The sequence below is a fragment of the Rhinolophus ferrumequinum genome, chromosome 11, assembly GCF_004115265.2.
Source record: "Rhinolophus ferrumequinum isolate MPI-CBG mRhiFer1 chromosome 11, mRhiFer1_v1.p, whole genome shotgun sequence".
NCBI classification, from domain to species: Eukaryota; Metazoa; Chordata; class Mammalia; order Chiroptera; family Rhinolophidae; genus Rhinolophus; species Rhinolophus ferrumequinum.
In genome coordinates this window covers 7187801-7210587 of record NC_046294.1, presented here as the reverse complement: position 1 = coordinate 7210587, position 22787 = coordinate 7187801, and the positions used below count along the sequence as shown (strand labels likewise).

The following is a 22787-nucleotide window of genomic DNA, read 5'->3' as shown; positions in this document are numbered from 1 at the left end:
GGGGTGGGGGGGAGCATGTTGCAGGTGGGACAGTGGAGGTGGCAGGTTTGAAGTACTACCTGGAGGGGTAGGGCAGGGAGGTTGTTTCATTCAGTTGTTTCCCAGGCACCTCTAAGGTTGACAACTTTGGAAGTAGAGGCCCTTATTGGGGGCAGGAAAGACAAGGAAGTATTCTCTCGGGGCCTTCTGGTTTCTACTTTGTGGTGGTAAGGGACACCTGGTCTTGAGCTTGCTTGACCTACGGAGTCCTAAATAACCTGGATCCAAGCCTTTCAACTCCATGGCTCTCCTTGGCAGCCCAGTGATATTTCATGGCCCAGAGGTGCCCACCTCATGACAGGTTGGAGATGGGAGATGGCTTCCTACCTAGCCCTGAACACAACTTGGCTTCTCTAATTTGAACCAAGCTACCCTCCAAATGAGGGGACCCTTTTTTGTTGTGTTAGGTCCACCAGCCCTGCTCCTCCCTTGCTTTCTGTGCTCACTGGGAACCAAGGCGGGGCCACCCTGGAGTCCTCAGCAGCGGCTGGCAGTGTGTTTCCTGCACCCAAAACCACCAGCCCGCCCTGGGGAGGGGCTGAACAGCCCTGCGCCCTGCTTGAGACAAGCTACAAGTGCTCCTCTCTGAAGGAAGCACCAAAGAGAAAGCAGGGAGAAGGAAGCACTCAGTGGTCTGCAGGTGTTCAGGCTGAAGCCAGGAGTGGCTGACACTCCAACCCCCCACCTGCAGCCCCAACGCCTTACAGGCAAGGTAAGCTGGGGCCCTTCTCTTCCTCACCCTCCTGCGCCTCTGGCCATGCCCTGACCCATGCAGCAGCCTGGTCTTGCCAGTGCCCTAGAGAGGTCTCAGTTGCTCTGGGATGTTTAGGTCTCAGCTTTGGGCCAGAACTGGAATTGTTATTTTCTGACCTACGTTCACAACCATTTCCAGAGTAGGAAGCTTCCAGCGTGGGCTTGGGGTGAGCTGTGGGCTGGAAAGCAGACGGGTTGTGCTCAGCTCTGCCATCAAGCTGGATGATCTTCAGCAAGCCCCTTCTCATGCTTACTGGGCGTCAGTGCTCCCCTCTGTCAGATGGGAGTGGGTTGATCAACATGGTCTCTGAGGGTCCTTTCCCCTTAATCCCCAGTGACGGTGAGAGGGGCTGAGGTTTGCCTGGAACAGCTCAGCACCCGGTGTCTTGCTCGGGCTTCTGTGGCACACTGGCCTGCTGGCTTGCTCTGCCCTCCCACCCATCAGGGCACCATGGGGCCTCTTTTACCTGACTATGGGCAGCCTAGCAGGCCCAGCACCCTCTTCACTTTGCTTCCTCCCCACCCCCGCTGTAGAGCCGCCACAGCCATGGCGGGCATGAAGACGGCCACTGGGGACTACATCGACTCGTCCTGGGAGCTGCGGGTTTTCGTGGGAGAGGAGAATCCTGAAGCTGAGTCGGTCACCCTCCGGGTCACGGGGGAGTCACACATCGGCGGGGTGCTCCTAAAGATCGTGGAGGAGATCAGTGAGTGCCCCTGGGCCCTACTGCTGATCTCAACAGCACGGGGTGGCTACAACTGGAGTCCCTTGGCACTTCCGGGCCACCCCGGCTGCACAGCGCTCGATAACAGTGTCACAGTGACTAAGGCACCAGCTTAATCATTTGGTTCCAAAAAAGACATTTCCCCAACTTCCCCTCCCTCCCACTGTCTTCCCTCCCTTCCTCCCACTCCAGCTGCTTTTGTGAAGTCCTCAAAGAGCAGGCCTGGCCACAGTCCTCCGTTTACTCACTTCTAGGGGCCGGGGGGGCCCTGCCTAGGCTGAGGAATAGGTCACGTTCCAGGGATCTGAGGGGTGATCAGAGGGGGTTCTAGGGAACTGGGGTTCTACTTCCATATCTCCTCCCCCAGGCGGAAGCCCTCAGCAGGCTGGTGACAGGCCCAGCCTGGGTGGGAAGACCCTGCCCCCACAGGAAGTTACAGCAGAGGAGCCTGTGGTATCAGCCATTGAGAGCAGTAGGGCCAGTGACATGGGGGCTTCTCATAGCCTTTCCCTGCCGGGGGTGCGGGCTGCCCCCTTCCTGGGAGGGCAGTAGGCACACCCTGATAGCCAGAGCCGGAAGGCAGGCCCATGAGAATCCCAGCCAGGAGCCTGGGTGGCCTGTGGGTGGGGGTGGGTGGACTTCCTCAGACCCAGCCAACCTACCACGTGCCTCCTGGGAAGGAGATCAGAGGCTGTGGACAGGCCGGCGCCCCACGGCAGCCTGGCCAAAAGGCTGAGGTTGTGAGGGGAGCATCCAGAAGGCAGGGCCCAAGGAGGCTGTGAAAGCAGAAGTGGGGAACAGAGGGTCCCTCAGGAGACTGCGCGTCAGACCAAGACTTTGGCAGGGCCTGGCCGAGCCGGGGCAGAGCGGGTGAAGACCTCGTTGGCCCCAGGGCACAGCAATGCAAAAGGCCTAAACAGGGAGTCATAAACTTCACTCCTCCACTTACTGCAGCGCTCTCCAGGACAAGTCCCTTCCGCACCTGTCCCCTGCGATGGGGACATTGTCCCCACCCCTCTCACCGAGCTCATTCCTTAGTGCATCAGATGTCTCCGGGGGGTCAGCTAAGTTGGGCCCACGAATCCCCTGGCCTCCTGGAGCACAGCTGGGCAGGGGAGACCAGCCTTTCTGCTGCCAGCGCAGGGCTGAGTACTGGTATAGCACAGGGGCCCCTGTGGGGGCTGGAGCCAGAAGAGGGTCACCCCTAGCCTGGGAAGGGGACACTTCCCACAACAAGCCAGTTAATGAGTCTTGAGACGGGGCCATAGCAGGAAGGAGCCAGGTATGAAGTGGGGGCAGGGTGTGTTCTGAACTGGAGCTGCTAGGCCAGATGGGGGGACGGCTGGAGCGTGACAAGAAATGAGGCTAGGAAGGCCGTCGTAAGGACTTTGGACTCCCCTGGAAGTGGAGGGCACCTCAGGGAGACTGTCAGGCAAGGGCTTACATTAGGCAGGCCCCTTGAGTGATGGTGGGCTGGAGACAGGGAGACACGGCCTCCTACAATGGGTCAGCAGTGAGGATGCACAGGACGGAGGGTTTTGGAGGTGGGATTGACATCAATTAAACATGGTGGCTAAACGTGGAAGGCATGACACCCTGACTTGAGGGGAGAATCTTTGTCACCAGCACCCAGATACGGCACAAATTTGCCAGGGGCGTCCCTGTCCATGCCGGACAGACCGAGAGTAAGATGAACGTCTTGGCTGGGAGTAGGAGTCATTGCATTTATAGTCCAAGAGCGAGGCACATGGCCTGTGAACAAGGTTTCTGGAAAGATTAAAGCCAGTGAACGTGCCCCTTGGCCAGTGGCTTGCAGGTTCAGGCCACAGGAAGATGAAGCCATAGACTAGGTGCGACCCCCCCCACACTCCCAGGAGGAAGCCATGGCAGAGGAGGAAGAAGAGGGTCCCAAACTGAACCGGGACAGGCCAGGGGCAGGCCAGGAGAGGGGCCAAGAAGAACAAAACAGGAGTAACGGGTCAAGAGGAGAGGGGTGTGGGTGCCAGAAAGCCAAAAACAGAGTGTGAGGGGTGGGGCTTAGGGCTCAAATGCCCCCAAGGTGACCGACAGATCCAGGTGGTTTTCTTCACTAGCAGCACTGGTGACATTAGGGAGGTGTCAGGAGACGGGGAATTGGTCCCCTCGCAAGGAAGAGCTTTGCACACTCTGGAGGGCTGGGCTGATTCGGGGTCTTTGTGCTCACCTTGTACCAGTGCGTGCTCCTAAAGGGAGCAGGAAAGCACACCATGCGTCACCCATCACTAGTTGCGTGACAAGTGAAGTTTTCACACTTCTAACTGAATGTTCACTTGCGTGTTACTGTGCCAGCATGAGTGTGTCACAGACCCTGTCACTTACGACGTCGTAGACATCATCAGTGCCCATGGGGCCAGAGTCATTACTAGTCACATCTCATGAATTAGAAAACTAAGGCACAGAGAGGTTAAGGGCTTGGCCAAGGTTACAAAACTAGAAACCACTAAATATTTACAGAGCGTCTGCTGCTGCCTGCCAGGCACAACCCCAGGCCCTGCCGTGGCCTTTGTCCCGAGCTCTCCAAATGCCAAGGAAAGGCCAGAAATGGTGGGAGGACACAGGAGGGGCTGTATGGGGGAGCCCGATGGGCTGGAGTGCATGAGGTGGGGACACTAAGATTGGGGCACCTGGACTCTGGGTTGGGGGCTCCCTAGGAAGTGATGTATGAACCGAGCCCAGAAGGATGATCAAGGTTAGCCAGCAAAGAGCCGTTCTGCCATGACCGTGGTCCTAGACCTCAAGCCAACCCAGCCTGTCCCTGCCCTGGGTTTGGGCAGGGGAGGGGAAGTCACCGCAGGCCTCTGAATCCTAGGCTTGTGCTCAGCGTTGGGGGCAGGGCCTTTGAAAGCTCATGTGCACCCACCCCCTTTTCCATGGCCCCGCAGAGCGCAAGCAGGACTGGTCAGACCATGCCATTTGGTGGGAACAGAAAAGACAATGGCTGTTGCAGACCCACTGGACGCTGGATAAGTACGGTATCCTGGCTGACGCCCGCCTCTTCTTCGGGCCCCAGCACCGGCCGGTCATCCTGAGGCTGCCTAATCGCCGCGCCCTGCGTCTCCGAGCCAACTTCTCCCAGCCTCTCTTCCAGGCTGTGGCTGCCATCTGCCGCCTCCTTAGTGAGTCCCCAGATATCCCTATTCTGCCCCCTGCAAGGGGCCTGCAAGGGGCCTGATCCCCTGGGTTTACAGGTCCGGCTATTGTCATGTTGTCCTTGCTACCCTCTTCCCCATCCTGCCTGCAGGGCTGTGACCTGCCCCAAAGCACTCATGGGTGGGGCAGGAGGTCACAGGGCAGGATCTGGCCCCCACTGAGGCCCAGCTCCCCTCAGGTATCCGGCACCCTGAGGAGCTGTCTCTGCTCCGGGCTCCTGAGAAGAAGGAGAAGAAGAAGAAGGAGAAGGAGCCAGAGGAGGAGGTGTATGACATGACCAAGGTCGTCCTGGCTGGCGGTGAGTACAGGCTGGCAGCCAGGGGCTGGGCACAGGGGCCGGGCCCATGAAGCTGGGGGCTGGGGGGCCAGGCATGGTTGACGCTGACCTGCACTCCAGGCGTGGCACCTGCGTTGTTCCGGGGGATGCCGGCCCACTTCTCAGACAGCGCCCAGACTGAGGCCTGCTACCACATGCTGAGCCGGCCACAGCCACCACCGGACCCCCTCCTGCTCCAGCGCCTGCCTCGGCCCAGCTCCCTCATGGACAAGACCCAGCTCCATAGCAGGTACAATGCCTGCGGGTCTGCGCCCGGGGCCATATCCCCTTGTGTGTGGGCCCCCACTCCCAGTGCTCTTGCTGTCCCGTGTCCTGCTCACCCCAATCTACGTCTCCTGTTTCCAGGCCTTTCCTATGTGTGTGTGCTTGCCCCCAAACCCCCTGCCCAGCCCCACCCCTCCCCCGCGCTAGACCTGGCTCAGCCCTGACCCCTGCCTGTGCTGTGGCCCAGGTGGCTGGACTCCTCGCGATGCCTCATGCAGCAGGGCATCAAGGCTGGCGACACGCTCTGGCTGCGCTTCAAGTACTACAGCTTCTTCGACCTGGATCCCAAGGTGGGCAGGGTCAGGGCAAGGTGGGGGTCTGGGTCAACGGGACATGGGGACCTAGGGTCAGGGATCTGGGCTCGGGGAATGTTAGGGACTTGTGGGGATCTGTGTCTCTGTCCACATCTGTTTATTAACTCCACAAACAGTGCTGGGCTCAGGCTGATGCCAAGGGCGTCAGGGAGATAATGACCACAGTTCAGTGTAGACAGTGGTGAGTGCCTGTGGGAAGCCTGCTCAGGTGGGCAATACCCAGCACCTGGGCTCAAGGAAGGCTTCCTGGAGGGGGTGGCACTGGGACCTGCAGGGAGTAGGGGTGGGCAAGGGACCAGGCTTCACAGGCAGGCACCAATGTTCATCTCTCCCTCCCAACCTACTATCCCCACTAGCAACCAACAGGTTCCATGCATCCCTCTGAAAGACTACCAGAACCCCACGCGCACTCCCTCTGGCCCCCTTCACTGCAAAACTTCTAACTGCTGCCATTGTCTACAGAACACTTGGGGTCTAGTGTCCTTTCTCCTCAAATTCCAGCCTCCTCTTTACCAGCCTTTCCTGGGTGCTCCCTAATTCCTCTCTCCTCAGCTAAATCTCTCCTGGTGTCTTCTGTCCCATCCTCATGAGGAAGTACACCTGCTCAGGTGACCGTGCCCTCCGTGCTATCTGTCCCCTGTTCACTTTCTGCTCACTTCTTACTCAGCTGCTTTTGACCCCCACACACAGTGTCTCCAGCTGCCCGGTAGGCTCCTCGGCTCTCTCTCCTGTCTCCTGGCCTCTGGGCATTGGCAAGCCCCAGGGCTCCATCCCAGCCTCCTCCTTTTCACCCTTTGTCCCAGAAATCTCGTCTGGTGGATTTAGATATCATCTCTGTGCTCTTTGTAGCTCCCATGTTTATAATCTCCAGCCCAGACATCTCTCCCCTGAGCTCTAGACTTGCATGTCCAACTGTCTCTTCTGAGGTATCTAATAAACACCTCAAGCTTCTGCCAGCAGCGGGACTCTGGGTTCCCAGGCTGCCCAGCGCCTCCTCCCATGATGGGTTCATTGCAAAGTCCCAGACTTACAGCTGTCTGGGTCCGTCCCTTTCCCGCCCACCCCATCCTCATTGTGTCCTGTTGAGCCTCCCTCGAACTAAAATCCCAAGCCACCCGCTCTTCTCTGTCCAGACTTCAACCTCTGTCGTTCGAGAAGGTTACTGCAGCCCCTCCTAATGGACCTTTCTTCTCTCTGGGACTCCCCCTCCTCCACACAGCTCTGGAATGAACATTTGCAAGCGCACATTAGGTCATGTCACTCCTGCTTAAAAGGCTTCTGTGGCTGCCTGTGGCCCCCGGTGCCATTCTCTGAGGCCCAGCCTGATCTGACTCTGAACACTTCTCTGCATCCTGCCCACTCCTTTCCACCCACACCCACCTCCTTTCCATTCCTTCCACATCCCCTTCCTCTCCTGGGGACTTTCTTGTTCCTTTCTCTTGCCTTTTCTGCCTTCTTTTGGATTGAATAGTTGTCATGATTCCATTTTATCTCCTTTGTATTAGCTTAGTAGCTATGCTGTTGTTTTTTTAAGTCGTCGTTTTGGGGGTTATAGCACACATATTCTGTTACCGTCCAGTAATGTTATACCGCTTCACATAGAGTCTAAGAACATCAGGGTACTTGCATTCCCCTCTTGTTATTGCACATTTCACTTCTCCGTATGTGAAAGGCCACAATACATTGTCATACTTCTTGTTGTTGTTATTATTATTATGACGCTGCATTGAGAAATAATTTCTATGACATATAATTTGCCCATTTGAAGTGTACAACGCAGTGGTTTTTAGTATGTTCACAGAGTTGTGCAACCATCACCCCAATCAATTTTAGAATTTTTTTTCACCCCCCCAAAAAAATCTCAGATCCATTAGCAGTCAGTCCCCATTTATCCCCCACTCCCCTCAGCCCCAGGCAACTACTAATCTCCTTTCTGTCTCTATAGCTTTGCCTATTCTGAACATTTCATGTGAATGGAATCATACAATATGTGGCTTTTTGTGATTGGCTTATTTCACGTAGCATCATGTTTTCAAGGTTTGTTCATGTTGTAGCATGGTTCACTGCTTCCTTCCTTTTTGTGGCTGACTAATATTCCATTGTATAGATATGCCGTATTTCATTTATATCAGTTAATAGACATTTGGTTTTAGACACTTGTTGACTATTATGAATAATGCTGCTATGAATATTCATGGACATATTTTTTCATTTCTCTTGGGTATATACCTAGGAGTAAAATTGTGAAGTTGTCATTGTTATTTCTGCTTTAACCAGTCAGTTATTTTCTCTTAGACTTTTTGTTTTGAGATAACTATAGATTCACAGACAGTTGTAAAAATTAACACAGAAAGAGAAAAAAAGAACAAACAAAAAACGAATTACCACACCGAGGTCCTAGAGACCTGGGTATCCTTTATGTATTTTCCCTGACCAGAATCCCAACCAGGATGTGGACACTGACAAGTCAAGATACAGAACAGTTCCATCCGTCAAGTGTCCTGTTAAGACACTGAAAACATGAAAAAAAACTCTCCTATACATTCCCACACACTCACCATTCCCTGTGCTCTTTGTTCCTGTGTATAGATCCAGAGTTCCAGCTGATATCCTTTTCTGTCTGCCTGAAGGACTTTTTTAACATTTCTGGTGATGAATTCTTTCAGCTTTTGAGTGTCTGTGTGAGTCATTATTTTGCCTGTAATTCTGAAAGGTATTTTTATTTGGTGTAGAGTTCTCTGTTGACAGGTTTTTTGTTTGTTTGGTTTTTTTCGGTACCTTAACTTCACAGTCTTGTGGCTTGCCCTGCTTCCAACTTTGAGTCTGCTGTCATTCTTCGTTCACCTGTATGTAATGTGTCTTGTTTTGTGACTGCTTTTACGATTTTCTTTTTATCACTGGTTGTAAACAATTTGATTATCATGTGCCTTGGTTCACTTCAGGTTTCTCATGCTTGGAGTTCATTGAGCTGTTTTCATTAAATTTGGAAGTTTTCTGGCTATTATTTTTTCAGTTTTTTTTTTCTGCTGCCCTCCTTTTATGGCATTTCAATTACATGAGTATTAGACTGCTATAAATCATCCCATAGCTCACTGATGTCAGTTAGCCGTTTATTTTTTTTTCAGTCTTATTTTTCTTTGTTTCATTCCAGATAGTTCTATATTTTTAAGTTTACTAATATTTTCTTCTGCCATGTCCAATCTGCTGTTAATCCCATGTCTAGAAGTTAAATTTTGATTTTTTTCAATATTTTCCATATCTCTCCTTAGTGTATACCTGCTTTTCTCTACTTTCTTGAACATACAGGATATACTTAAAATAACTTTTAGTGTTTTTATCTACTAATTCTATGATCCATGTCATTTCTGGATCTATTTCTACTGACTATTTATCTCCTCATTATGACTTGTATTTTTCTGCTTGTTTTCATGGCTGCTTATTTTTTATTTGATGCCAGACATTACAAATTGTATGTTCTTGGGTGCTGATTTTTTTTTTTTTTGTAGTCTTTCAATTATTTGTAAACCTTGTTTGGGGATGAAGTGAAGATACTTCAGAGCAGTTTGATCCTTCCAAGACTTGAACATTAATTAGACAGGATAAAAGCATCCTTTAATCTAGGGCTAATCTACTCCCTTACTAAGAGAATAGCCTTCCGAGTACTGTATCTGATGCGCCATGTATGATGAAGTTTCTCTAACCTGGTGGGGAGTGTGAACTATTTCCACCGTATGTGAGGTCTGGTACATGTTCCCCCTGCTCCTTTCCAGAGTTTTCTTCCACCTGCCTTGGGTAGTTTCGTTACACACACACACACACACACACGCACGCACGCACGCACGCACGCACACACACTGATGAGTACCCAGCTAAAGACTCGAGAGGCGCCCTCCGCTGATCTCCAGAGCTTCCTCTCTGTGCAGCCACCTTCTCTTCAGTACTTTGTGCTGTGAACTCTAGCTGCCTTGGACTCCCCAGATTCTCAACTACATCTCCACTCAAGGGATAGGCTGGGCTCTGTTTGGGGTCCTCCGCCCTGAGCCACAGACTGGAAGCTCTCTTCAGGCAGTCAGCCAGGGCAATCTTAGGAGTCACCGTGTTTCCCTTCTGTGTTCTGTGTGGCTTGTTTTCTAGTATCTAAAAGCCATTTGCTCTTTGTTCTTATTTGTTTCTTAAATTTTTTTTTTGTCAAAGTAATATACAATGGCTTAAAGAGTTAAATAGTCCTAGCAGGTTTATAACAACAACAACAAAGCAGTTCCCTGCTGCACCTCTCCTTATCCCAGATCTCGGATCCCTAGAGACTGTAGATTTTAACTCTGTAGCTTTTTATTCTAGTATTTACGTCTGTATCACATGCTTATATATTTCTGTTCCTTGTGTTTTTATTTCACTCATTATCTACTGACTTTGTATGGAAGATGTGGATTTAGCTGTCTTACACCCTCCTCCCCCACCCACACACACAATACAAACATTTCTTTGTACCTTTCCAATTGAATTGTGCAATAGTTTTGGTGAAAACAACGTCATTATGGCTGTAAATAGTAACACATATAAATAGTATTCTTAGCTAAGCCACAGAGTAGTGATAGTTCCTTTCTTGGTCAAGTTTTTCTTATAGCTCATAATTGCTATATTTTTATTAACTTCTTTTTCTATTAATTGTCTCTATACAATTAGAAGAGAGACCCCAAAAGGCTATCTGGACACTCTTGATGTGTCTGTGGCTTACCACTGGGGGTCTTCACAGTGATGAAGTGGGGTGTTCCATAGCCAAGCTCCTCCAACACAGCAACCGAGCCACAGTACTCCTTTCAAAAGGGTTGATCACTTTAGGACATCAGTCAGTGTGATTTCCTTTTTGGGACCACAGAATGGTGGCATTCTACAACCACTGCACGACTGTTGTCTTTAGACTTCCCTTCACTGCTTCCTGGGAATTCCTATATGGGACTTCTTGGTTCCTGGATCACTTGTGTTCCTCTTTCTTGACTGACTCCCTCATTTCGATGGAGCATATACTTCAACAGCTTCCCTTAAAAGGGTATGTGAGACTTCATTCCATACCTGCATGTCTGAAAAAGTCACTATTCTACCCTTACCCACATTATAGTTTGGCTAGGTATAGAATTCTAGGTTGGAATCATTTTCCTGATAATTTTTGAAGCCACCTTCCCACTGTCTTCTAGTTTCCAATGTTGCTGTTGAAAAGTCTGATGCCATTTTTATTTCCAGTCCTTCCAAATGTGACACACACTTTTATTTGTTCTTGGAGGTAGGGGGCAGGGACAAGAAACTTTAAAAATCTCCCCCTTATCTCTTGGTGTTCTAAATCTCTCAATAGTATGGATCTTTCTTCATCGATTGGCCTGCACACTTGCTGAGCCCTTTCAAATTAGAACCAGGGCCCTCCAGTTCTGGAAAAATGCCCTTTATAATTTCTTGATTAATTTCCTCCCCTCCATTTTTCTGTTGCTTTTCCTTTTTCTGGAACTTAGTAGATATTAAACCTTCTAGATTGATTCTTCAAAGAAACAAATTAGACATTCATCTTTTCTTTCTTGTTTTTAAGCTCATTCTCTTTCTGTTCTACTTTCTGGAGGGTTCCTTGATTTATCTTCCAAATGAACTATACAATTGTTAATTTCTACAGCTTCATTTCTAAGTTGTAAGAACTCTTATTTTATGAGTGTTCCTTTTTAAAGCTTATAGCACTTTACCGGCCCCCAGTAGCCCCCATAATTACCCCCTACCACACACTGTCTCCCACAGCGGCAACCACTAATGTTACCTCTAACACCATAGATGAGTTTTCCCTGCATTTGAAATCTACATAAATGAAATCACACAGTCTATACTCTTTTGTGTCTGGCTTCTTTCACTCAGCATTATGTTTGTATGATTCACCCATGTGGCATATAGTTGTAGTTTATTCTTTCTCAGTGTTGTGTAACATTCCGTTCTGTCAATACACCACAATTAATTTCCATTGATGAGCATTGTGTTATTTCCAGATTGGGGCTATTATGAACAGAGATGCTATGAACATTTCAGTATATGTCTTTTGGTGAACATAGGTACACATTTCTGTAGGGTATATACCCAGAGTGGAATTGCTGGGTTCTAGGACAGACTCTGGGGCCTGTAGTAAATAACTGTTAAACAGCTTTCCAAAGTAGTTGTTCCAATTGACACCCCATCAGCAGTGTATGAGAGTTTCGGTTGTTCCACAGCTTCACCACACTTGATATTTCCTATCTCTTCCAAGGTAGCCATTCTGGTAGGTGTGTAAATGTATCTCATATGGGTTTTTTTTTATTATTATTTGTTTTTTAAAACAACTTTACTGAGATATAATTTACATACTATATTAGGTTGGTGCAAAAGTAATTGCTGTTTAAAAGGTTAAAAATAATTGCAAAAACAGCAATAACTTTTGCACCAACCTAATATAAAAATCACCCATTGTGAGCAGTTTGGTTATTTTTAGTAAATGTATACAGTTGTGCAATCATTACCACAGTCCAGTTTTAGAACATTTCCATCACCCCAGAAAGTTCCCTAGTGCCCGTTTGCAGTCATTCCTCCTCCCACACCCAGCCCCAGACAACCACTGACATACTTTTTATGTGGCATTAATTTACATTTCCCTGATGACTAATCAAGTTGAGCCCTTTTTCATATGGCGATTAGCCATTTGGATATCCTTTTTGTCAAGTTTCTGTTCAAGTTTTTTACCAATTTTTATATTGACTTGCTTGTCTTTTTCATACTGCTTTGGAGGAGTCCTTTATTTTGGCATATGAGTACTTTGTCAGATAAATATATTGTGAATATATTTTCCCACTCTGTGCTTTGCCTTTTCATTCTCTTAGTGGTTTATTTTGATAAACAGAAGTTACTAATTTTAATACAATGCAATTTATATTTCTTCTTTTATGATTAACATCTTTTGTGTCCTGTTTAAGAAATCTTTTTTATTCCAAAATCACAAAGATGTAGTCCTATTTTTCTCAAAAATCCTTATTGTTTCCACTGTCACATTTGGATCTGCAGCCCATCTGGAATTCATATTTGTATGTGGTGTGAGGTAGGGGCACATATAATTTTTTTTGACACATGGGTATCCAATTGACCCAGTGTCATTTACTAAAAAGAGCATCGTTTCCCCAGTGACTGCAGGATCACCTTCGTCCTAAGTCAGGTGTGTGTCTACCTCTGACTCTCTTTGGTTCCATTGGCCAATTTGTTTCTTGTTGCCCATGTCACAGTCTTAATTACTATATCTTTAACTTTACAATTGTTCCTTTTAAAACTAGCATCCTGTTCGCGTTTTATGAACGCAGTATTTTGTCTTTATAAGGATTTTGACTCGAGTTGGAAGTTTTCTTCTGCTCCCTACATTGTCTTTATTTCCTCCAAGCTCTTTTTTTGGTCTTGCTCTCTGTAGTTCATGCTAATAGCATTCCTTAAATGTGGGTAATCCTTGACTAACCTTTTGTATTTACAAGTAAGGCTCTGAGAAGCCAATTGAAAACCCTGAGTGAATGAATTGGGCTTAGCATTTTGGGGGCCTCCTGGGGTGCTAGGGCAGAGATGTCACTCTCTTGAGGGGATTTCTCTTTGGTTCATCAGTTTCTCAGCAGTGAAACTTCTGATCTCCTGATTGGGCCTAGAAGGCTCACTGACAATGTCTTGGGTGGCAAGTGAATGCCCAAGTGTCTCAGAATGCCTTCTCTTAATTCATCTGTTCTCAGCATCTTGCACCCCCTCACACATCCAGCTGTGCCTAGAGTACCAAATGCGGAGGTAACTCCAGCTCAGCATCTCAGTAAATCTCTGGCTTCTGCCAGGAGCTAACTGACTGTCATTTGGTTGCAGGAGTAGGGAAGGACCTGCTTCTTTTATAGACTTTCTACAGTCCTCATTTCAGCCCACCCTCACCTCTCAGCCAAGGGATCCCAGACCGGAGCCTGTCTAGGGGTTCGCATGTGAACTGGATGCCTTTATCCAGATTTTTGTTCTTATTATTGTTTGCTTTCTGCCTATTTTCAAAACTCATTAGTGCCTTTACCAGAGAACAGAGAGAGAACAGTGTGAGATCTCAACTCTCTCTCCCTGCAACTCCATTCCCATTCACGTTTTTGCTTTCCATCTTCCAAAGTGTATCTGGCATCTCTCACTTCCCTCTTCCTTGTCCTTTCGGGTTTACCTTTTTTATGCCTTTGCGATCAATTTTAGTGGGTTTCAGAGGGAGCACAGGCTTGGTCTTCTGTGGGTAACTAGGATCCCCCTTTGAGATTTGCACTCCCTATTCAGACTCTCTGGAATGTTCTTCCTGTCACTCTTCCTTTTAGTGGTCCATTGTCATCCTTCAGGTCTCAACACAGCATGCCACCTCCTCAGGGAAGCCTTCCCTGAATCTTCCTCATGCAGAGTAGCCCCCTGCAACCCAGTTCCATTCTCTGTCATCACCATCAAACTTGTGGTATCTTTGCCTGAGGGCCTGAGTGAGTTGCCCCGCAGCAGCTATTTCCTTAATAGCTTTTATTGCACTCTTGAATCACTTTATTTATTTGTCGATTGGTTCCCTCAGTCCTCCTTTTGCCCTCAGCAGCATGCGGTGTGCACAATAGACATATAGTCAATATCTGTACACATAGGCTTAGAGAGAAAAAGGTGCCACTTCCCTGGACAGATTGGGTTAGCAGGCTGTAAGGCTGGGATTGGCGTCTTCTGCCCATGTGGGGCCACAAAACCATCTTGCCACAGTATGAAGGACAGGGCCGAGGGCTGAGGCTCGCAGGAGCTGGGCACATGGGGTGCTCAGGACAGGTGGCACCTGACCAACCCAGTCTTCCCCGCCCACCACTCCAGACAGACCCAGTGCGGCTGACGCAGCTGTACGAGCAGGCTCGGTGGGACCTGCTGCTGGAGGAGATTGACTGCACTGAGGAGGAGATGATGGTGTTTGCAGCCCTGCAGGTGCCAGACAGGCCTGGGGAGCCGGGGGGCTGGGGTGCAGGCCTGTCCCGGGGCAGGAAGGCTCTTCCAGAGTGGGGCCCATCTCTGGGGAAGCCCTGCTCAGGGCATGGCGGGGCCGTTGGACTGCCCGCTGAGCCCTCGCATGTACCCCACCCAGTACCACATCAACAAGCTGTCCCAGAGCGGGGAGGTGGGTGAACCAGCCGGCACAGACCCGGGGCTGGAGGACCTGGATGCAGCCCTAAGCAACCTGGAGGTGAAGCTGGAGGGGTCAGCACCCACGGACGTGCTGGTAAGGAGGGGCTCGTCAGGGGGGCTCCAGCACAGGGCCCGGGCCCCCCGTCTGACTCCTCTCCTCCCCAGGACAGCCTCACCGCCATCCCGGAACTCAAGGACCATCTCCGGATCTTCCGGTAAGTTTGGGCCCTGAGATAGGGGCCCGTGTGGAGAGGGAGCAGAGGAGGGAAAGGTGGCCTGTCACCACCTCCCGCCTCACCCTCAGGCCCCGGAAGCTGACCCTGAAGGGGTACCGCCAGCACTGGGTGGTGTTCAAGGAGACCACGCTGTCCTACTACAAGAGCCAGGATGAGGCCCCTGGTGACCCCATTCAGCAGCTCAACCTCAAGGGTGAGTGAGGGCGGTCCGGGCAGAACAGGGACAAGGGCAGGGCTGTGGGTTGGTCAAGTGATGGTCTCACCTCAGTTTTGTCCTGGGGGCCAGGGAAGATGCCCTGTGTCCTGAGCCAGCTGTGCAGGGCTGTCATTTACCCAGGGGCCTCTCAGGCGGCCTCCCCCTCTGCAGCCTTCTAGCCCACGCCTTCTCCCTCCAGGCTGTGAGGTGGTCCCTGATGTCAACGTCTCAGGCCAGAAATTCTGCATCAAACTCCTGGTGCCCTCCCCTGAGGGCATGAGTGAGCTCTACCTGCGGTGCCAGGATGTAAGGGCTGGGCAGGGGCCGGGGCCGGGCTGAGGCTGGAGTGGGGGCGGGGACAGGGGCAGGGGCTGAATCAGAATTTGGCTAGCCCCTCACCACCCTCACCGGTCCTCTCACCACAGGAGCAGCAGTATGCCCACTGGATGGCCGGCTGCCGGCTGGCCTCCAAGGGCCGCACCATGGCGGACAGCAGCTACGCCAGTGAGGTGCAGGCCATTCTGGCCTTCCTGAGCCTGCAGCGGACAGGCGGTGGGGGCTCGGCCAACCACGCCCAGGGCCCTGATGCCTCCCCTGAGGGCCTCAACCCCTATGGCCTTGTTGCCCCCCGCTTCCAGCGAAAATTCAAGGCCAAACAGGTACCAGAAGGAGTGGGTGGAAGGAACGACCACAGCATTTACCTGGCCAACCTTGGCCCCTGGATTTCCACAGAGCCTTCTTCTGGAAAGCCATGTGCTGACTTGTTTCTTCTCCCACCATGTCCCTGAGACTGAGGGTGCTGGTCCCCTCCCTCTGGGGACCAGCTGCCATGTCCACCTCAGGGCCTGGCTCAGCTCATAGTTGCTGACTGGTGAGAGGGTGCACTCTGGTGGCCCCACAGTGGGCACTGGCCCTGCCCCAGGCTTAGTATCCTGTCTCCCTGATGGGGACAGGCATCGGGTCCCAGGGACTTTGGCAGCCCCTCACCAGTGTGATCCCACAGCTCACCCCACGGATCCTGGAAGCCCACCAGAACGTGGCCCAACTCTCACTGTCGGAGGCCCACCTGCGTTTCATCCAGGCCTGGCAGTCTCTGCCCGACTTTGGCATCTCCTATGTCTTGGTCAGGTATGAACACCACCCCGGTCTGTTCTGCCCTCACTGCTGCCTGTGGGTGGCACCCTAAAGCCTCTCTTCCTGTTTGCTGTCAGCAGACCTTACTGAGGGCACCCCATGTGCCCCCCTCCCTACACCCCCACAGCAAACACAAAAGGGAGCGAGATCAGGCCAGGAGAGCAGGAGACCCAGCTCTCTGCCATGGACCACGTCTGGGCCTCGGTTAGCTGGTCTGTAGGACAGGGCCAACATTGGCTACTGTGACAGGGAGTGCCCCCACTTGCCCATTTTCCAAGCCTGCAAGGATATGAGTGAGGCAATGGATGAAGATGGTACCAAAAAAAAAGTTGTTATTTAAAGGCATGGACTATTTGCCTGATGCTTCTAAACACTATTATAATGATTATATCAGTTAAGCCCCATTTTCCAGATGAGGGACTTGAGGCCCAGAGAACCTAAATAACTTACTTGTACAACTTGCTCCTGAGCACCACACCAGGCTGTCTGGGTGGGCTCCAGGGCCACGCAGGGTGGGGCCCTTGCTCACACTCTGTCCCTCTGGGGACCAGGTTCAAGGGCAGCAGGAAAGACGAGATTCTGGGCATCGCCAACAACCGACTCATCCGCATTGACCTGGCCGTGGGTGACGTGGTCAAGACCTGGCGCTTCAGCAACATGCGCCAGTGGAATGTCAACTGGGACATCCGGCAGGTGGGCCCAGAGTGAGGGTGGGGGTAGGGTCAGGAGCCAGGGCCAGGGCCAGGCCCAGCCAGGACAGCGCAGGGGCTGCGCCCTTATCCCACCCCCACCAGTCCCTCTGACTGCCCGCCCTGCAGGTGGCCATCGAGTTCGACGAGCATATCAACGTGGCTTTCAGCTGCGTGTCTGCCAGTTGCCGCATTGTGCACGAGTACATCGGGGGTTACATATTCCTGTCAACACGGGAGCGGTCTCATGGGGAGGAGCTGGACGAGGACCTCTTCCTGCAGCTCACGGGAGGCCACGAGGCCTTCTGAGGCCTGTCCTACTGCCCCCGTCCCGCTCACCACCTGCCATGGCCACTCGTAAGCCCACACCCACTGGGACTCACTGCCCACACCCTCTCCAAACATGCACCGAGCTGGGCACATTCACCCACTGACACTGGCTTTGTGCAGACCAGGGACCTGGCTGGGCCCAACCCTGCCGTCCCACAAGCTGGGGAGGGTGGGTCCTGAGTTCTACAGGGCCCGCCCTTCCCTTGTCTGGTTGGCCAAGACCAACACCCCTGACCTACTTGTAGTCCCTGAGCATATGAGGAAGATCAGCTGTAGCTACAAGGTGATTCATGGTACAAACTGGAGTCCTGTTTTTGTTGTCTTTTTTTAAAATAAATATTTTATTGTTGGATCATCCTTCCTCTGGAACTGTGCTTGGGGCCACTCTGACACTCTGTCTCTTCATTACCAGACAAGGAGAGGGGTTTTCCTGAGATAGAGATGAGTTAATTAAAGAAAGGGAGACCTAAGTCAGCCTGGGATTGGGAGCTGGGAAAGAGGTGAAGGGCAGAGGGCCAGGCTTCAGGCACAAAGAATGGGGGTGGGGTGGGGTGGTGGTTCTCACGGGTAGGGCGTAACTGCAGGGCCTCCTTGAAGTACTTGGGAAGCAGGAAGCCATCAGCATTCCCTGGAGTCAGGATCACTCCATTGGCAGAGCGGAAGAATGGGATTCCATCTATAGACAGAGCCAGAGATGTGACTTGTGCCCTTTCTGCAGGCCTAGGGCAGTCCCTGCTATGTCCAGACTCACCTGCCAGGGCCAAGGGCCCATTGATGAACACGGCCACTTCACAATTTGGCCGCATGCCTGCGGAGACAACTGGAGCTGGGGCCTGGGGCATCTGGGATTGCAGATATCAAACCTGGGGAGGCTGACATCCTGAGCTCAGTGGGGAAAAGGGGGTGCTGTTGCATGCATCGTATGGGGTGGTCTTGGACAAAAGAGGCTAGGACCCTTGGAGGGGTCCCTGGGAGGACAGAGTGGGTGGGAATAGCTGGAGGGGAGAACTGACCACTGATGACACCAGGGTCCCCAGGCAGTCCTGGGGCCAGGTGGATGTGCGTCCTTCCCTGGCAAGACAGGCCTTTGAGCAGGATGGAGGGCCAGTGCTGCCAGAATGTGCCATGGACAAGCATCAAAGGCAGGGCCTGTGGGGTCTCCAGGGGTATCAGCTCTAACTCAGGTACCTAGCATGGATTGGGGAATGGGCAGTGAGACCTACCTCACAGGCAGGGGTCCCACCTGGCTCTCCCATTTGTCTCCTGAGCCCCACCTGCAGGGAGTGACCCTGATTGGCCCGGATGAGAAGGCCAGTGCTGGGGTCCCCCGGCTTCAGGGCAAACCGCTGCTTCCCACTGGTGTCCACCACACGCTGCACATCTTCAGCTGAGAAGCTGCGGAACTGGGGTAGCTGCAGGAGGGTGCCCAGGGGCACGAAGCCATCTGTGGGCAGGCAGGGTGCTGAGGAGCTTAATTTGCTCTGGCCTCGGCCAGAGTTAACAAGGTGAGCCACAGGCAACCGGAACAGAGCCTGGGCTTATGGGTCACAAGGGTTCATCTGTGTGACCTTTAAAAATTCTCCCCTTTCTGGGCCTCAGTTTCCTCAACTGACAATGAGAATAGGATCTGCTTTGTGTAGGGTCACAAAGATAAAATGACCCTTTTTAGCACAGTACTCGGCCCAAAGTGGACACTCAGTAAGCTTCATTTGCATCAACACCCACAACCCCCAGTGCCCATTCTTGGGATAAGTGTTTATTTGTCCACTGGGCTGGAAGTATCACTAAGCCTGGCTCAGACACAGGCTCCTCTCCCAGTTTGCCCCGGACATGATATTGGGTTTGGGGCCTTGGTCTTCCCTGTACATGAAGGGATGTGCCCTCTGAGTAGTCCCCATAGGGAGTGGTAGGAGCCATAGGTGAAGGCAGTCAGAAAGGCTCACACTGCTCCTTGCACTTGAGCTTCTCCTCCCCCCAACCTCCAAGAACTTCACTTACCGGCCCCCATGGGAAGCCCCAGCTTCAGGGCCCCGTGGCGCAGAGCATAGGACAGAGCCTTGGACAGTCGCACATCTCCATCCTGCAAGATCCCAGAGGTGGCCCCTGGTCCCCGCGGTGATCCTGCCCTACTACTAACCCTGAACTCGGAGGGACCTGATGCAGGGGATGACCAGTGAGAGAGGAGTCCCTGTGCTCTCTGGGAAGAGTATGACCCATCAGCCCCCACTCCCACTTCACCCGCATTTCCCAGGGAGCCAGGGCTCAGAGTCCCCTTACCCCTGCCCTCCCACCACGGGGTGGGGCATACCTGTTCCTGGGGTCTGTGAGCCCTTCTCCCCCTGGGCCGCGCGCCTGCCTGCTTCCTTCCTCCAGAGGAGTTCATAGCCAAAACTGTGGGGAGCAGTGACATATGGGGACTGTTAAGGGCCCTTCCATGTCTCCACCTAACCCAGCAAGTCACAAGCCTCAAGATGCGAGAGCTGGGATGGGAACAGCAAGCTCATTAAATTCACTTCCCAGTCCAACTCCCTAGTGCAGATAGGGAAACTGAGGCCCAGCAAGCAAGACTTGCCCAAGGTCATACTGTCAGCCACGGAGCCCAGGGAAGCCGAGCCTCCGCGCTTCAGGCTCGCGGGTCTGTCCCGCGACGTGGGCCTGAGGAGGCGGGGCCGGCGTCCAGGCTAACGGGGCGGAAGATCAGGGTCGGCGAGGACAGACCTAGCAGGAACGCGGAGGACAAACGGGTAGGCTCACCAATTCCTGCTGTTCGGCAGCTAATACCGCGGGCTCCTGAGCGCCGGGACCAATGAGAAGCCTAGGAAGGAGGGGCGGGCACTTCCGCTCTGATAAAAGGGGCGGAGTCTGAGGGCTGAATTCGCGGTAAGTGACAGCTGGAGGCTGGAGCTTCCGGACCCTGGTAGGGGTCCCTGCGCGTCCGGGGTTGGAAGCAGGACCCCTGGGTTTGGGAGACATGGGCATTAGGGGGTACCTCTGGGTGGTAGGCGTGCTCTGGAATCCCAGGGATGTCTGGCCCCAGGAGTCTACGGCTCTTGCTGGATAAGACACTTTACTGCCCACCGGGGTGCAGAAGGGCTGGGGATATCCTCAGGAGGTCTGTGGGTGGCTGTGTGTCCCCTAGCGTGACAGGCCTGGCTGTGACCTCCCCCAGAGCTGCCCTGTCCAGACCATGGACCCTGAGGTGTACCTGCTGCTGCATTGCCCTCCCGGTGGGCTGCCCAAGGAGCAGGTACGGGCTGAGCTGAGCCCAGCCCACGACCGTCGCCCACTGCCAGAAGGGGACAAGGCCATTGCTGCTGTCTGGCAGAGCCGGCTACAGGCCCAGCCCTGGCTCTTTGATGCCCCCAAGTTCCGCCTGCATTCTGCCATCCTAGTGCCCACTGGCTCACCAGGGCCGCAGCTGCTCTTGCGCCTGGGCCTTACTTCTTACCGAGACTTCCTGGGCACCAACTGGGCCAGCTCAGCTGCCTGGCTGCGACAGCAGGGAGCCACCGACTGGGGTGACAAGCAAGCTTACCTGGCAGACCCACTGGGGGTGGGCGCTGCACTGGCCACCGCCGATGACTTCCTTGTCTTCCTGCGCCGCTCTCGGCAGGTGGCTGAAGCACCTGGGTTGGTGGATGTGCCTGGTGGGCACCCGGAGCCTCAGGTGAGATGCTAGACTGGGCGCAAAGGCACAAAGACCCAGACAGCTCAGCTTTGTTTTCCTCATCCCTCAAAGGAGGAATTGGCCTGGGACTTTTCTGAAAGTCTCTGCTCTTCAGCCTTCCTACTGCCCCCTGCCCCGGGATCTGTGGGAAGCTAGGGAATGGGGGTGAGGACCTAACTGGACATCTGTTTGTCCATCTGGAAAAAGAGGGCCTGGGTCAGGGGAACACCAACACTCTTACACTGTGCCCAAACAGGCCCTCAGGGACAGCAAGTATGGAGGAAGGCAGGGCGGGAATAGGTGGGGAGCAGGGGCTGAGCCTGACCTCTCACAGGCCCTGTGCCCTGGTGACAGCCCCCTGCACAAGGACCTCCCTGGGGAGCTGGTGGTGCATGAGCTCTTCTCCAGTGTCCTCCGGGAGATCTGTGATGAGGTGAGTGAGGGGTGGCCAGGACAGTGTGGTGGGCCGGGAGGGAGGTGATAGAACATGCCAGAATTCCACAACCTCATTTTGGGCTGCTGGGAGAGTCTGCAGGCATGTGGCATTGAGGGAAGAACTTGGCTTTGCAGCTGGGCACACTTGGAGTGGAATTCTAGCTCTCATTTCTGTATACTTCAGGTTCTTCCTCTTTACAATGGGAACAATGATAAATGTCTTGCCTATTCCCCCCAGGTTTGTTGAAAAGAGGAGTCATTGGGAATCAATTTATTGACTCCCTTTGGGTGTCTCTGGGCAAATTGCTCAATCTCTCTGGTTTTGATTTTTCCATTTATAAAATGAACATGCCCAAGATCTGACATCCTGTGATTCTGGGCATTTGAGCTACAAACTGTAAAATGATGTACAAGGGTAATGCATGCTCTGTTCTCCATTGAGAGGCGCGGAGATGTGGGCAGTGGGCACTGACAAGTGGAATCTCTGGCCCCAGGTGAACCTGCCACTGCTCACCCTGAGCCAGCCGCTGTTATTGGGCATTGCTCGCAATGAGACCAGTGCCGGCCGTGCCAGTGCTGAGTTCTATGTCCAGTGAGTGAGCGCTGAGGGACAGGGTCCTGGTTCCTGCGGTAGGTGGGTGGTTGAGGGGGATGGTTGAGGAAGATGGGGCTCCACAAGGACCCTCCAGGGGCTGGGCACCCACCAGCCACTCTCATGTTGTTGTCCAGATGCAGCCTGACTTCTGAGCAGGTGAGGAAACACTACACGAGTGGGGGACCTGAGGCCCATGAGTCCACGGGAATCATCTTTGTGGAGACACAGGTGCGAGGTGGTCAAGTCTTGCTTAGAAAAGGAACTAAGGTTGGGACTTGCAGAGGCCTAGTGATACGTGTTTGTCTCTGAGGGCTGAGTCAGACAGGGCCCCCAAATCTCTGAGCTTTTCTCTGGAGCCACAAGGCCTCATTGGGGAAGCCCAGGACTTGCTCAGCCCCCTTAGCGTGTATCCCTAGGGACCATGCAGTGCAGAGGGCTCTGAGGCTCAGGAACTCTGGGCACAGCTCCTGCAAGAGACCTGAGGGCTGGATGTCTGGATCTCACTGTCTCCCCACAGAGCATACCGAGGTTGCAGGAGACCGAAATGTGGGCCGAGCTCTGCCCTTCGGCCAAAGGCGCCATCTTCCTCTACAACCAGGTCCAGGGAAGCCCTCCCTGAGTCGCTCTAGGGTCCCCAGCCCAATCACCACAGCCTCAGAGATAATAAAGGACTTTATTCTTGGATACGGCTGGCATCT

The 22787-nt window shown here is 52.6% G+C and overlaps 3 protein-coding genes across 10 annotated transcripts; 2 read left to right on the top strand and 1 right to left on the bottom strand.

Annotated features, from left to right (window-relative positions):
* The first annotated feature begins 391 nt into the window (after positions 1-391).
* On the top strand, positions 392-17749 carry FERMT3 (FERM domain containing kindlin 3). The gene is made up of 15 exons (XM_033119814.1): positions 392-751; positions 1327-1499; positions 4439-4672; positions 4885-5004; positions 5104-5272; positions 5495-5597; positions 14502-14609; positions 14767-14901; positions 14973-15022; positions 15112-15236; positions 15439-15545; positions 15665-15898; positions 16243-16367; positions 16925-17066; positions 17192-17749. The coding sequence occupies exons 2-15, from the start codon at positions 1340-1342 to the stop codon at positions 17369-17371; spliced, it is 1992 nt and encodes a 663-aa protein (XP_032975705.1). The 5' UTR covers positions 392-751; positions 1327-1339; the 3' UTR covers positions 17372-17749.
* Positions 17670-20220, bottom strand: TRPT1 (tRNA phosphotransferase 1). 7 transcript variants are annotated; one of them, XM_033119818.1, is made up of 8 exons: positions 19965-20139; positions 19701-19783; positions 19391-19472; positions 18667-18836; positions 18406-18580; positions 18144-18200; positions 17958-18068; positions 17670-17822 (listed from the first exon to the last, which is right to left on the bottom strand). In XM_033119818.1, the coding sequence occupies exons 1-8, from the start codon at positions 19972-19974 to the stop codon at positions 17734-17736; spliced, it is 777 nt and encodes a 258-aa protein (XP_032975709.1). In that variant the 5' UTR covers positions 19975-20139; the 3' UTR covers positions 17670-17733. The 7 variants fall into 7 exon arrangements, with proteins under 7 accessions (XP_032975709.1, XP_032975714.1, XP_032975711.1 ...); XM_033119820.1 differs by lacking the exon at positions 19965-20139 and adding an exon at positions 20147-20220 and having other exon boundaries at positions 17715-17822; positions 18667-18854; XM_033119822.1 differs by lacking the exon at positions 19965-20139 and adding an exon at positions 20147-20161 and having other exon boundaries at positions 17715-17822; positions 18667-18854; positions 19391-19546.
* On the top strand, positions 20142-22773 carry NUDT22 (nudix hydrolase 22). Of its 2 annotated transcripts, none has more exons than XM_033119815.1 (6): positions 20142-20272; positions 20562-21059; positions 21394-21492; positions 21989-22086; positions 22224-22317; positions 22607-22773. In XM_033119815.1, exons 2-6 carry the CDS (start codon positions 20580-20582, stop codon positions 22706-22708), a joined length of 873 nt encoding a protein of 290 aa, XP_032975706.1. In that variant the 5' UTR covers positions 20142-20272; positions 20562-20579; the 3' UTR covers positions 22709-22773. The 2 variants fall into 2 exon arrangements, with proteins under 2 accessions (XP_032975706.1, XP_032975707.1); XM_033119816.1 differs by lacking the exon at positions 20142-20272 and adding an exon at positions 20279-20309.
* Positions 22774-22787: the final 14 nt, after the last annotated feature.

Excerpts from the sequence above, each read along its gene's own strand:
- NUDT22 (XM_033119815.1), top strand. The coding sequence starts at position 20,580 with ATGGACCCTGAGGTGTACCTGCTGCTGCATTGCCCTCCCGGTGGGCTG. Across the intron at positions 21,060-21,393 it reads GTGGGCACCCGGAGCCTCAG|GCCCTGTGCCCTGGTGACAG; the intron begins GTGAGATGCTAG and ends GACCTCTCACAG. Across the intron at positions 22,087-22,223 it reads AGTGCTGAGTTCTATGTCCA|ATGCAGCCTGACTTCTGAGC; the intron begins GTGAGTGAGCGC and ends GTTGTTGTCCAG.
- FERMT3 (XM_033119814.1), top strand. The coding sequence starts at position 1,340 with ATGGCGGGCATGAAGACGGCCACTGGGGACTACATCGACTCGTCCTGG. Across the intron at positions 15,023-15,111 it reads GACCATCTCCGGATCTTCCG|GCCCCGGAAGCTGACCCTGA; the intron begins GTAAGTTTGGGC and ends CCTCACCCTCAG. Across the intron at positions 15,546-15,664 it reads TCTACCTGCGGTGCCAGGAT|GAGCAGCAGTATGCCCACTG; the intron begins GTAAGGGCTGGG and ends CTCTCACCACAG.
- TRPT1 (XM_033119817.1), bottom strand. Across the intron at positions 19,473-19,700 it reads CTCACAGACCCCAGGAACAG|GATGGAGATGTGCGACTGTC; the intron begins GTATGCCCCACC and ends GGGATCTTGCAG. Across the intron at positions 18,855-19,390 it reads GGGGCTTCCCATGGGGGCCG|CACCCTGCCTGCCCACAGAT; the intron begins GTAAGTGAAGTT and ends TAAGCTCCTCAG.